At 34.2% G+C, this 14,827-nt stretch overlaps 3 protein-coding genes across 3 annotated transcripts in view; all 3 read right to left on the bottom strand.

Annotated features, from left to right (window-relative positions):
* The window catches only part of LOC133332524 (26S proteasome regulatory subunit 8), a 272,100-nt gene extending 260,304 nt beyond the window's left edge, over positions 1-11,796 (bottom strand). Inside the window, exon 1 of the mRNA XM_061540926.1 lies at positions 11,790-11,796. The gene's annotated coding sequence lies outside the window, so the exon portion shown is untranslated. The remainder of the gene's footprint in view (positions 1-11,789) is intronic.
* Positions 1-14,827, bottom strand: part of LOC133332525 (farnesol dehydrogenase-like) — a 428,435-nt gene that overhangs the window by 173,274 nt on the left and 240,334 nt on the right. The window lies entirely within an intron of this gene.
* The window catches only part of LOC133332514 (eye-specific diacylglycerol kinase), a gene marked incomplete at both ends in the record, with an annotated part of 149,838 nt that overhangs the window by 8,197 nt on the left and 126,814 nt on the right, over positions 1-14,827 (bottom strand). Inside the window, 8 exons of the mRNA XM_061540915.1 lie at positions 1,187-1,240; positions 1,401-1,452; positions 2,882-3,091; positions 3,163-3,389; positions 5,175-5,471; positions 5,539-5,948; positions 6,010-6,190; positions 13,756-14,089. Coding sequence (XP_061396899.1) covers positions 1,187-1,240; positions 1,401-1,452; positions 2,882-3,091; positions 3,163-3,389; positions 5,175-5,471; positions 5,539-5,948; positions 6,010-6,190; positions 13,756-14,089 — 1,765 coding nt within the window. The remainder of the gene's footprint in view (positions 1-1,186; positions 1,241-1,400; positions 1,453-2,881; positions 3,092-3,162; positions 3,390-5,174; positions 5,472-5,538; positions 5,949-6,009; positions 6,191-13,755; positions 14,090-14,827) is intronic.

The following is a 14,827-nucleotide window of genomic DNA, read 5'->3' on the forward strand; positions in this document are numbered from 1 at the left end:
GAAGGGTATAAATACATAAAATCGATAGAGACTTTTATATGTGGGGTATACCATGGTAAATTGTTGACAGAATAAAACGAAATACAAAACTAAGTTTAGATAATAGAACTATGGCCTTGAACATGCCGAAATGTCGGGAATTGTCAAACATGGATTTGTTAAACAGAATTCTGTGAAGAAGCTGTTTTCCTATAAAGGTCCCACCCGTTATGGGGAGCTAATACTAAAATTGACCGCTTGTTCAATAGGAAAAATTTCATTGCAAAAATAAAATTATATCAAAAATAAATTATTTTGGACGGTTTTTGTGACATGAAATATAATTTTATATATGTATTTTCCATATGGAACAAAACTTTAAAATTCCCTCGGTGAAAATTTATGAAAATCGGTTAAGTAGTCACTGAGTTATTTGCATTTGAATTCAATGGTTTTCCGAAATACACCTACTGTTCGGTGATGGGCGCCTATCAACTGAAAACGAAAAATTACACAAAAATGATTATTTTAAAACAGGCAATTTTTCATCCATAATGGCTGCTGGTTTGTAGAGTAAATTATAGGTCAAAAACAGTCTGTATGTATATATTTAACCCGATATTATTAAACATGTAATTATATCTAAGCATAAATTTAATGTAACATAACCTTACATATGTAGTATATTATTAGACATGTAATTATATCTAAGCATAAATTTAATGTAACATAACCTTACATACTACATACACAGTAGTTATTACTAAGAACAAAATTTTATTTATTTCTAAGACCGATTTTTGTGTGGTTTTTCTTTTCAGGTAATAGGTGCCCAGCACCGAAGAGTAAGTATATTTCGGAACATCGTTGACTTCAAATGCAAATAACTCGGCGACTACTTAACCGATTTTAATGAATTTTTCACCAATGGGTCGTGGAAATTCTAAAGTTTTATTCCAAATTAATGCCGAAATGTCATAGTTTAGATTATAAAATATATGTTTAATAAAATAATCAATTCCTTATTATTAATCCATATATACTGAATCAGGTCTACCAAACTGCCGAGCTTCATAGATCCTTCGAATTTTCCTCATTTCTACCCTCAATTCGCATCCATAATAATTTTTATATAATTTTTGTAAATTTTATAGATGAATATGATATAATTTTTCAAATTTTTATAAGATTTTCATACGAACTATACCTGAATCCATAACCAAATACATCTTCATTGAAACTGAAGAGACGATCATGTGGGCTATTATCAAAAATTACAAAAGTTTTAGACAACGTATTTTCATTTTTTTTTCAAAATTTAACTACAGCAGAATAGTTTTTACCAAGCCTTGTGTTCTAGCAATAATACATAGGTCTAGCCTACTTTTGCCAACCTAATAATTGAATATCTGAAATGTTACCTCTTAAATTTAATGACTTTAATGGGTCGCGATCCAATGGTTAAGTCATCATCTTTAGGTTTCAAAAATCATAAAAAAATAAAAATATTTTTTTTGTTAGAATTTGAATACAGAATACTTTTTTTCATTTACTCTTCAAATGTTAATTGGTGTGAAATATTGAGCTGAAAATGCTTTGCGACACATTTATTTTGGAGTGTTTTGAAATTTATTCTACACCATTTTTTGTGAGAAAGGGAAAAATAATTGAAAAATGTTTTTCTATAGAAAAAAACAAAGAATTTTAATAGAAAACAGACGCCTCGGAGTACTAAGGAATAGAAAAGATATGTGAGGTGTCTTTTCTCTAAAGTACTCCGAGGTGCCTTCTTTCTATAGAAAAAAAATTCGGTGAGGACTCTTTTTTCTATAGAAAAAAAATTCCTTAGTTCGGTGAGGACTCTTTTTTCTATTCTCTTTTTTCTATAGAAAAAAAATTCCTCAGTTCGCTGAGGACTCTTTTTTCAATAGAAAAAAATTCCTCAGTTCGCTGAGAACTCTTTTTTTCTATGGAAAAAAAATTCCTCAGTTCGCTGAGAACTCTTTTTTCTATGGAAAAAAATTCCTCAGTTCGCTGAGGACTCTTTATTCTCTAGAAAAAAATTCCTCAGTTCACTGAGGACTCTTTTTTCTATAGAAAAAAAATCTATGGAAAAAAATCCTCAGTGCTTTGAGGTGATTTTTTTCTATAGAAAATAATCCTGAATACTTTTAGGTGTCTTTTTTGTATAAACAATTTTTACAATCCTATGTCTAAGAATAATTCCCCTGACCCTATAAAATGGTATAGAATTGTAAATCAAGTGAAAATTGTTTTTTTTCTAGCAATACCCATAGATCCAGAAGAACCTACCTATAAATCGGAGTCAAGGAGTGAAGTAGAGGTTGTTTTGGTGGTAGGTTGGTTGGTTTGGTAGTGGTGGTGGTGTATGAGGTTTTGTTTTTTGTTACGAGGAAGGATCTCGGTATACGGTTTAGTCTTTGCTGTCAGGATGTGATGTTAGTTTATCTTCCTCTTGCTCTTTTCAAATTGTAAATCAAAAAAATCGCGCGCTCTCTCTCTCACTCTCTTCAAATTTTTTGCTCAAACAAACATACTCAATTCAGCAAGGACTAAGCTGTATGCTGAAATCTCATAAATGAGCAGCAAATGGTTTTAGAAATTGTTCTTAATATTCAAATATATACGTATATCAAAAAGTACAAACTAAAATTGTGTGTTTTGAGTTTTGTAGTGGAGGAATTTGTTGGATATTTTGCAAAATAGATTTGGATGGGGAACATTTTTTTTTTTTTGAAAAGGTGTTCCCCCTTAGATTTGTTTCATGGCGGCTAATTTTTTTCGGATTTTTTTGTGGTTTGCCTTGATTAAACCTGAACTGGTTTCTTACGATAATAATAATGGCAAAACATTCGTTTGTATAAATATGGTGGATTCGTACCGGTTGCTGTACCCTGCTGATCCATTTGTCGGCGATCATTTTGTGCCTGACGCTGTGAATAGGCAGCAAATGAACGTTCCTGGTCGGGGGTCTGAGGCATTGTGGCTGCCTCGTGATCCAAAATGTACAGCTCATCGACGGCAATGTCACAAATGTAATGGAGATGCTCCTGGGCCCGGTCGATGCGGAAATAATGTTCGGCGGTACAGGCTGTGAAAAAAGTGTGAATAAAATATTATTTCAGATTTCTTTTTTCTGTCTGTTCTGTTATGAAGACTTACAATCAATAAAACACCAATCCTGTGAGACCTTTGGATAATGTATCGATTCCTCAAAACGTTGGGTCAATACATTGCGCACATATTCGAGATCACATTGGGATTCAATTTCGATTTTACCCAATTTATTGGCCAATTTCCTTAGCATATCCTTTTCGTAGTGGTATTTTTCATATTGATCCATGGTAATGCGTAGAACGGTCAGATTTAATACCTCCAAGGGATTTACTCTGGAAAAAGAGAGAAAAAAAAAACAAAGAAATGAGATTAACTATCCTGAAAGAAAAAAGTGTCCTTTTCATAGAAAAAGTCATCCGGGGCTGTGGAAAAATTCTCTATAGAAAAAGGAGTCCTAAGCGAACAGAGGATTTTTTTTATAGAAAAAAATCTTCGGGTCCCTGAGGACATTTTTCTATTGGAAAAAATCCATGAGGACTTTTTTCTATAGAAAAAATCCTCGGGTCCATGAGGACCCTTTTTTCTATAGAAAAAAATTCCTCAGGCCGCTGAGGACTCTTTTTTCTATAGAAAAAAGTGCTTCCGTCCGCTGAGGACTCTTTTTTCTATAGAAAAAAATTCCTCAGTCCTCTGAGGACTCTTTTTTCTATAGAAAAAAAATTCCTCAGTCCTCTGAGGACTCTTTTTTCTATAGAAAAAAATTCCTCAGTCCTCTGAGGACTCTTTTTTCTATAGAAAAAAATTCCTCAGTCCCCTGAGGACTCTTTTTTCTATAGAAAAAAATTCCTCAGTCCTCTGAGGACTCTTTTTTCTATAGAAAAAATTCCTCAGTCCTCTGAGGACTCTTTTTTCTATAGAAAAAAATTCCTCAGTTCGCTGGGGACTCTTTTTTCTATAGAAAAAAATTCCTCAGTTCGCTGAGGACTCTTTTTTCTATAGAAAAAAAATCCTCAGTTCGCTGAGGACTCTTTTTTTCTATAGAAAAAAAAAATCCTCAGTCCGCTGAGGACTCTTTTTTCTATAGAAAAAAATCCTCAGTCCGCTGAGGACTCTTTTTTCTATAGAAAAAAATTCCTCAGTCCGCTGAGGACTCTTTTTTCTATAGAAAAAAATTCCTCAGTCCGCTGAGGACTCTCTTTTCTATAGAAAAAAAACCCTCAGTCCGCTGAGGACTCTTTTTTCTATAGAAAAAAATTCCTCAGTCCTCTGAGGACTCTTTTTTCTATAAGGAAAAAATCCTTATTTCGCTGGGGACTCTTTTTTCTATAGGGAAAAAAATCCTCAGTTCACTGAGGAGTCTTTTTTCTATAGGGAAAAAAATCATAGGGTCCCTGAGGACATTTTTTTTATTTAGGAAAACATTTATTCAAATTGCTGACCATTATTTTTTCTATAGAAAAAATTGAGGATTCCTTTGTTGTCCCCAATATTGATAATTTCATGTCATTCATTGACAAATTAAAAATTCCTAATAAATTGTTTTACCGTTACCATGTATGTATGCGTGTGTGTGATTACACACATACATGGACGTAACGTGGAAGTATGTGTCCGTTTTAATTAAGTTTTTCAAATTGATGATGCTGCAGGGAATATATATTACATGTCAAAGTCCTCTTGGAAGGAGGAGAAGGTGGTGGAGGGGGTGTGAATGCCAGGAAGATTGAGGATGTTAAACATCTACAAGTCATCTAACTGTGGGATAACCACTTTTATTGCATGTTTTCACACACACAGCGAGACACACATGATTGCTACTGCAATGTCTTGAAAATTGACCTGAATTAAGAGATTTCTGTGGCACAACCACCAACCCACACACAGACTCACACATACATACACCCTCATAGTCATCCATATACTTGACACATTTCAAATGCAATAAGGCCAACAGCAACAACAACAAGTAGTCGGTATTCCCATTTGATATTTTGGCATGAAAGGCAATAAAGTTTTTTCTGCTTCTTCTCTTATGGACCAAGAAGAAGAAGCATCACACATTAACACCCTCCTCCTCTCTTTGAGTATGATTTTCATGTGTTTATTCTTGTACTTACTGGACATCGGCCGGATGCCGACTCTTACGTTTGGCCAACATAACGGCCTTATTCAACAATTCCATTTCTATGATGGAGGGTTTCACCCGACACGCCTCCCCATCCACTTGCATCGGTATGGTCTTTCGAGTGGTGATACGTGCCGTACGACACTGGCAGATGCAGGTGCCATGGAGACCGGCCTGCAACATTGGCAATTGATAGGTGGTCAGGCCAACAACTTCGATGAGGCCATCATCAATGGCCGGTTTTGATTGACCAAAGGAATCATTCCAGGGATGGGTGCCACCGCCATAGCTGAAAGAACAACACAACACAGTTAATAATAACTCTCAACAATTTGTCCATCCCCTGTCTCGCTTACCTTGGAATATTCAAAAACAATACCGCATGACAACCGGCATCCTTCAGCTTCGGCGTATAATCCGTGCCATCACATTCCAATGTCACCCATTGTGATAGGTTACGATATTGACGTAATATCAAATCTTTACCACCCATTTGTCCGTAATACATTTTATTACGCAGCCGTGAATTGAACCGTTCCGGATGAGCCTCGCGTGCTTCGTGAAATTCCAACGCAATATGGGCATCGACACCAAATGAAAAATAATTATTGATGACATTCAGCGGTACATTGTCTTTACTCTTATCGACATTATCATCTTCAACATCTTCATTGGGTGTAACCTTCAGACGCCAACGATCCATGAGGACGCATTGTGACATACCGATTTCTTTAAGGATTTTACCAATCGGCTCATCGGTGTAACCCTAGTAGAAAACAAATTATTAATTTATGGATTTTATTCACTTTAAATCTCTAAATACTTACACCTCCCCATCCTAGGGCTCGAGCCAAATCGTTACCGGTACCCAATGGCAAAACACCCACAGAAGGTGGTGGCTGAATGGGCGGATTCAATTGATCCAAAACGGAAAGGACCCATCCGACGGTACCATCACCACCACACGCCAAGATACGTAAGTTGGGGGCCTTGCGGAATAGTTCGAGACTGAAAAATACACGAAAAGAAAAATTTGAAAATTATAATTAGATTTTTTTTTTTATATTTTTTTAAATACAATAAATTTTCAGCCAAAGATGGGACTGTAAAAAATTGAGTGCAAATTATTTGACCTGAAAAAAAATGTCAAACAAATTTTGTTATTTTAATTCGCCGTAGGTAGATAAAAAGAGAATTTAAATTTAAAAACAAAAACAATGCGTTTGCTTTTTATTGAAATTAAAAAAAACCAATAACATAAATCTGGAATATTGGACTTAAATTTTTTGCGGAGCAAAACTATGCGGTGATTATCTTATACTTCAGCCTCTAACAATACCATAGTTATGACCTTCATAGAAAATGAAATAAAGTTATTGGTCCATTTCAAAATATCATTGCCAAAACTATTGGTTTTGAACCAGAACGGAATGAACATCATAACTTAATGAAGTACAGATGGATGCACACAGATATGACTTGAATTTCAGTTGATACAACAGATAACATAAGAACAAACTCTACCCTTAAAGGAGATGAAATTTAAACAGAAAAAAGATAGTGGATTCTACACCCAGAATATTTTGTCCGTATTTGTGAATCTTGGAGCAGTTAAATTTTGCTAAATTTCCGACACCGAAACACGTTTTGTATGCCTTTATCATGGTATATTTAAATTTGTTTCGAATTTCATTTGGAGTCCATGGAATGCATTAAAATTCAAGTATAAATAGTCAACGCCCGGTTCCGTTCCTAAGTTCTTCATTGAATTTAAGTCGCGGTTTGATGTTCTTTTTCAATCACCAATCTGAATTTGCACAAACATTCATAATTTTAAAAATTACTAAAAAGTAAACAAATATTTTTAATATTTCAAAATGCTGAATTCTGAGGTTTAATGAAATTCGCTTCAAATTTGATATGTTACGGCGAATCAATTATTATTTGCCTTGTTAACTATTTTGACATATCATGTTCCCAATTCGCCGATGCGGCTACCTTATGTATCTACCTTGGATGGGACTGTAAAAAATTGAGTGAAAATTATTTGACCCGAAAAAAAAGGTTCCAAAGAAAATTAGACCTTAAATGGCATTTATTTACAGAAGTTGAAAATGTCTTTGAAGACAATTTTCCAAATGGGCCCTTTTTTGTATAGAAAAAAATTCCCAGACCGCTGAGGACTCCTTCGTTCTACAAAAAATCCCTAGAACGCTGAGGACTTTTTTTCTACAAAAAGAAAAAAAAAAAAAAAAAAAAAAAAACAAAATCGCCAATTATGAGGACTTCTTTTTTTCTATAGAAAAAAAAATATTTGAAGAAAAATGTTCCAAAGAAAATTAGATCCTTAAATGACATTGAAAATGTCTTCGAAGACAATCGCAAAATAAATGGCAAAATTTTAGATCCTTAAATAACATTTATTCGAATTCGGCCTCTTTCGGATCCTTATGTGGGTCCTTAGAGAATTCTTATGTGGGTCCATATCCATTTGCCCAATCCCTTAAATTTTGCAAACAATCTCCAAGAAGACCCGAAAAAATAGCAAACTTTTAGACCCTTTAATAACATTTAAAGGATTTCAGGTTTTGGTAAGGTGAAAAGTAAAGAAAATTTTATATATGGGTCCATGCCCCCGTGTAGAGGTTGTTCTGTCATATGTTCATTATTTTGAAGCTGTATTTTGGTATTAAAGTTTTTGGAGGGTAACATTTCTTTGCAGAACCTTTTCAATACTGGTTCATTTTTTATAAAGATACCGGCTAAATTCGTTATTTTAAAGTTTTTAATCGCAGTTTCCCACTGAAGTGGATGTATTTTGCCATTCTGTGTTCTTGGAGGGTGGAAAAACTTTGCAGCAAATTTTACAGATCGCATTTATGATCCGATTTGGATGAAATCTCACACAAGTCACTTGTTTGGCACAAGGACGAACACTATTGAAATTGAATTGAAATTCGGTTCAGATTTAGATATAGCTGCCGTATATAGTTTTGTCCGATTTAAGGTAAATGGGACCAAAGTCGATATATATATTTCGATTTGAACGAAATTTGGCATAGCGTACTGAATTGAGTCTAGAATGATGTGTGGTAAGTTTCGGGAAATGATTTCGATATAGTTCCCATATATATTTTCGTTCGATTTTAGGTAAATAGTGCATCAAAGTCCCTATATATCCTTCGATTTGCACGAAATTTGGGGCGAATAGGGTAGAATGATGAGTGGTAAGTTTCAGGAAAATATGTTCAGATTTACATATAGGTCACATATATATTTTCATCCGATTTTATATAAATGGTGCACCAAAGTACCTATATACCCTTCAATTTGCACGAAATTGGCATAGCGTACTGAATTAAGTCTAGAATGATTTGTGGTAAGTTTCAGGAAAATAGGTTCAGATTTACATATAGGTCACATATATATTTTCATCCGATTTTATATAAATGGTGCACCGAAGTCCCTATATACCCTTAGATTTGCACGAAATTTGGCATAGCGTACTCAATTGAGTCTAGAATGATGAGTTGTAAGTTTCAGGAAAATCGGTTCAGAATTAGATATAGCTCCCATATATATTTTCGTACGATTTTATGTAAATGGTGCACCAAAGTCCCTATATACTCTTCGATTTGCACGAAATTTGGCATAGTGTTCTGAATTGAGTCTAGAATGATTTTACATTCGTCCGATTTTACATAAATTTTTACGAAATTTTTCACAACGTATCAAATAGGGACTTGAATGACGTTATTGCGTTTTGTTGAAATTGGTGCAAATGCAGCTATAGCTTCCAAATGTATTTCGAACGGGTGTCTGATTGAAATTACATTTTTTACAGTGCGGCGTACCGAATAGCTTGTATCAATTTTGCTATTAATCATTTTCTATAAATTTGTTCCAGACCACAAATAGGCGTGACCTTTTTTAATTTTTTCAAGAACGAAAAGTAGGCTTAGGCTTCCTCTAAAATTTTTTCAAAGACCACAAATAGGGTTCATCCCATGTTTACCATTTTTCAAGGCTTGGGATTTTTTTTTAATTTTTTTTCATGGAGCAGACATAGGAGTAGATTTTTTTATTTTTGTTTAAAGGACCACAAATAGGCGTAGATTTTTTTAATTTTTTCATAAACCACAAATAGGTGAGGACTTTTTTAATTTTTTCAAAGGTCGCAAATAGGGTTAGACTTCCTTTTAACATTTTTCTAGGACGCCAAATAGGCGCAGACTATTTTTTACTTTTTTTCAAGTAACGCAAACAGACGTGAACTTTTTCTTAAATATTTGTTCAGATACCAAACACAGGGATGGCTTTTTTTAAATATTTTTTTCACAATTGTATCAAATTCTTATCTTTATTGTAGCTCAGGTTCTAGAACATTTCAGATTTATTAAAATCTCAGTACTGGGTTTCATTTGCTGGCGATGCCATTTGGTATGTCGCGATAACCCAGCCGATTGTTGATAGATTTTATTACAAATTTCACATTTGTATTTCTTTTCCGGCGAATGCAGTTCCTTGTGGTGGGCCAAGGTTTTGCGATCCGGAAAACTTTCACCACATATAATGCACAAGTGTCGCAGCCTTTGTCGATTCCGCATTTCATTCGAATGGATTTCTTTGTGTGCCGTCAATTGATACGATGATGGAAAACTTAATGCACAATATTCACAGCAATAGGGTTTCTCGCCGGTATGCCGCCTCCGATGAACTACCAGATTACATTTAATCTTTGTTCTATATCCACAATATTCACACATATACGATTCTCGATTGGAGTGATAGCGTCGCTTGTGTTCACTGAGGCGTTTGGGATTTTTAAATCGCCGATTACATTGTGGAAAATCGCAAAGGTATTTGCCAGGCCCTTTCGTGTGCAGCGATTGTAAATGATATTGGAGATTTGCACGAGTTTGAAATAATTTCGAACAATGTTCACAGCTATAGGAGATCTTGAAAAAAGTACGAATTTTAAATGACTATTTTAGATATTCTTATATTTTTTGCTTTACCTTTCCGATCATTTCTGTTTCTTTTACTGTGAAAATCTATGTACTTCGTGGCCTTTTCCGAAGTAAATACTCAATTCAATTGATGCAGCATTAGATTTTTTTTTTGCCAAACAGCGGAACGTACTGACCCAAGTTTTTCGTTTAAATGAGATATTCATTGTTTTCGTCGTGAGAAGAAAAACATCAGAACATCAGCGAAAGAACAAAAAATTGTGAAGGTCTAAATTTAACAATAAAAACATTTATTTGCTATTCTGTGGCGGCTCTTTAGGACCGATACTAAGTGTAATGAAATTAATCAATTCACTTTCGGTGTAAAACAAATAAATTAACTAAGTGGTGACGATTAAAATGTGTGTGGCATTTTTCACATTACACTGTGGGGCAAAATTTGGCTGCTTCTGCAGCCTTATACCCCACAATGTTTATAAAAGGCGAAAGGAAACGAGATAGATAAATGTTCTCTTTTGAGAATATACATAGAACCAATTTTTTAGTCGTTTTATACATGGCCGTCCGTCCGTCTGTCCATGTTAAATTGTAAACAAAGTACAAGTCGAATTTTCAATTCGAATTGGATGAAATTTGTGCGCAGCTCATTTATTTGGCCAAAAGACGAACCCTATTGAAATTGGGAAAAATCGGTTCAGATTTAGATATAGTTCCTATACATATTTTCGTCCGATTTAATGTAAATGGTTCACCAAAGTACCTATATGTCTTTCGATTTGCACGAAATTTGGCATAGTTTCGGGAAAATAGATTCTGTTTTCGATATAGCTCCCATATAGATTTTCGTCTGATTTTATGTAAATGGTGCACCAAAGTACCTATATATCTTCCGATTTGCACGCAATTTGGCATATTGTATTGAATTAAGTCTAGAGCGATGAGTGTTAAGTTTCGTGAAAATCGGTTCAGATTTAGATATAGCTCACATATATATTTTCGTCCGATTTAATGTAAATAGTGCATCAAAGCCCCTTTATTTTTTTACCCGGGACCACATATAGTGAGATTTTTTAAAAATATTTATTTCAGGGCCGATATATAGGCTAATTTATCTCTATAGAAAAAATAGGTTCTCACGAGTTTTTTCTATAGAAAAAATTGGAACTGAGGTACCTTCGATTTGTTTTCTATTCTAGAGAAAAATAATTTTCTCACGATTTTTTTCTATTGAAAACATTGAGAACTGATTTTTTCCTAGGTTCTCACGAAATTTTTTCTATTGAAAAAACTGGGAATCTGAGGTTCTTTCGAAGTGTTTTCTCTTCTAGAGAAAAATGATTTTCTAACGAATTTTTTGCTATAGAAAAAAATTGAGAACTGAGGTGCTCCCGATTTTTTTTCTGCGTATATATACAGATAGTTTTTTTTCGAGTGTAGTTTTAAATTGGTCTTGAAAAATTTGTTAACACCCTGCATGTGAATTTGTTTGATTAACATGGTCAAACATTTGGTACAATGTTTTGGGTTTTTTTTTGGGGTTTCTCACAAAATGAATTATAAAAATGTTGTTTTGCTACATTTGTTGTGCGTGGCGGGTAATTTGTAAAAAATAGAATTGTTTTTAAAAAGTTTGGTTAATGAATAATTTGACACAGTGTTTTAATTTAGGAAAAATGTTTTTGTTGTTATTGTTAACCTGTGATGTATTATTATACCCATCACCACACTGTAGTACAGGGTATTATGTATTTGTGCATATGTTTGTAACAGGCAAATGGAAACGAGATAGACACATGGTTCCTTTTGAGAATATGAATAGAATCACTTTCTAAGTCGATTTATGCATGTGCGTTAAGTCCCTATCTATCCTTCGATTTTCACGAAATTTGGCATAACATACTGAATTATGTCTAGATCGATGTGTGTTAAATTTCGTGATAATCGGTTCAGATTTAAATATAGCTCCCATGTATATATTCGTCCGATTTTAGGTAAATAGTGCACCCCCGTCCCTTTATATCCTTCGATTTGCACGAAATTTGGCATAGCGTACTGAACTGAGTCTAGAAAGATGAGTGGTAATTTTCGGGAAAATCGGCTCAGATATCGGTATATCTCCCATTTATATTTTGTATGTAAATAGATCCTATATAACTATTGGTATAATTTTTTATCTTAAGTACTCCTGCAATACTTATTTCCAAAACTAATTTCAGAATTCCAGCACGCTTCACAAAATTTTGTATCATGTAGAACACATTAGTATGAATTTCCAGTTTCCTAAATTCAAATTCGAATATTCCAGCTCTATCGGTTTATGGTAGCACCTTTTGTGCCGTTCTAGTACGAATTTCCAAAAATCCAGCCCTCACCCAAACCCTCACTCCAAATTTCAAGATTCTGGATCCAGCCGTTTCGTGTGGGCGTTGATGAATCGTTAAGTCAGTCAGACATTACCCTTTTATTAGTATAAACTCCACCCGTATATACTCAAATTCGTTTAGAAAATAATCATAAAAAATTACGATATGGCTCGGATAGTCTGTGAATAAATAATCTTTAAAAATCTTCGCATTTGGCTACGATTATACCATAGAAAATGTTCCTTAAAAGTGTTCGCTCATGCCTCTGAATGTCGTGGAGAAAAAATGCGAAAAAAATATTTTGGACTTTACATTTATGGCCCTGAGAGCCCCTAATAAAAATTGTAAAAAATCAACCAAAGGCCCAAAGGGAATACTCTTTTAGTAAATAATCATTACAAACGCTTACGGCCGTAGATTTAAAAATCCATTGTTATGGGCTCTGATAGTTCCTGAGAAAACAATCATTATAAATCTACGCTTGTTTTTTATCTGACAGTCCCTGAGAAAATAATCGTATAGCTCTTATGGTTCCTTAGAAAATAATCTTTAAAATTATACGCTTATAGCTTTGGCAGATGTGTTTTGTTTTGGATCTGACAGTCCCTGAGAAAATAATTGTATAGCTCCTATGGTTCCGTAGAAAATAAGAAAGTAATCATTAGAAATCAACGGATTTGTCTCTGATAGCCTCTAAGGAAATACTATTTTAAAATATACGGTTTTGGTTCTCCTGGAAGTGTTACATATATCAACTTCTTGACGTCGAATAATTCCATTAAATATATGTTTTAGGTTCGTTGGTGCGTATGACATAACACAAATCATACGGCACCTATTACCAAATTAATATGAATTATACGAGACCATGTCTTAGTTAAATATTGGTTTTTCTCGAAACTACAATTTTACTCTAACAAAATGTCTGGGAATAGAATAAAAACCTGCTTCTGATGTCCATGGGGGAATATAAGAGATAAAAATTAATAATTTATAATAAATCTTTTTGCTCTGCATAGAAACAAGAAAATGTATTATTCTGTTGTAGCTCAGAAAATATTTTTAAAGATCCGCGGTAATGGCAATTTTGATAGTCCTGAAGAAATATTCTGATTAAAATCAAACCAGATTTCTTTAAATTCTCTTATTATTATTAACCTTTTGTATTATTTTGACAGAAAATAGTTTAGCTGATGGCTTTAATTTCTTTGTTTTTTTATTATAAACTTATTTTACTTACCCAAATTTCGGACCACCCTGTGTCAAATCGAATACTTGTCGTGGATTTAATAAATGTTGAAATTTCCCCAGTAATTTGACACCTTGATTACCACCCGATTTCGGATTGATATACACAATGACGGGTATAACTTCTGTCGAGGGTATGGGTTTGACAATGAATGCTCGCTGATCCTTCTTGTCGTCCTTTTTGCCACGTTTACTGGCCACTCGAGCTTTTTTATCCTTGGCATTTGGCTGGCCCTTGTTGTTGACACGAATCGATGATTTGAAATTACCCTTGGTGGGTAATTTGACAATCCATGATGGGGGCACAATAATGGGGGCATAATTACCTGAAAGGAAGAAGTAGATAAGGAGATTAGATGTTTTCTTCCGGATTATTTTGCAATATGCCCTTTAAAAGTATTTCTCTTTCTTCTTGTGTTTATTTTTAAAACATTTCAAGTGTAACAGAATGATGTTGTCATTGTGGATATTGAATCTTAACGATTGGTGGCGTTCGTTCATGCAGCAACACAACACATTTCTATTTTATTATTATTATTGTGATCTGAAGTGTTGCAACCAACTGCACTGCACTCCAGCTGCAATCGGTATGTGGCAGTTTTGATTGGCATTAAGTGGGCAACTCATGCCGTTTCAAGTATTCCCTTTTTATACAATGTGGAGTGTGTATAGAGAGAAAGAGAGAGAGGGGAAGGAGATAGAGAGCCAGGCCAACCACTGTCATCATCATTGACATCACACGGTGATTGTAAATGATTATGATGCTCCTCCATTTTGTCACCACATAACAATCAGCATCACATCAAATGTCCTCTACAATCACTGGGTTACTAAGCATTTTGCACAGAATGTCAATGGCGGGGTGGGAAGGAATATAGCAAGGAATACAGCGAGGAAAACTTTTGAAAAGTACTAAAGAGAAAATCATTTGAACATTTCGATTATTGGAAATCCATTAAGACGTTGATGGCTTGTAGTTGTTTCTACATATATACTTCATGGTCAGAGCTGAGGACATCATCTTTAAGTAACAGTTTTGTAAATAAAATTAATTTTTGATGGCG

Source organism: Musca vetustissima, unplaced genomic scaffold (assembly GCF_032173495.1).
Source record: "Musca vetustissima isolate MV318-11 ecotype Yass unplaced genomic scaffold, APGP_CSIRO_Mvet_v1 utg21637, whole genome shotgun sequence".
NCBI classification, from domain to species: Eukaryota; Metazoa; Arthropoda; class Insecta; order Diptera; family Muscidae; genus Musca; species Musca vetustissima.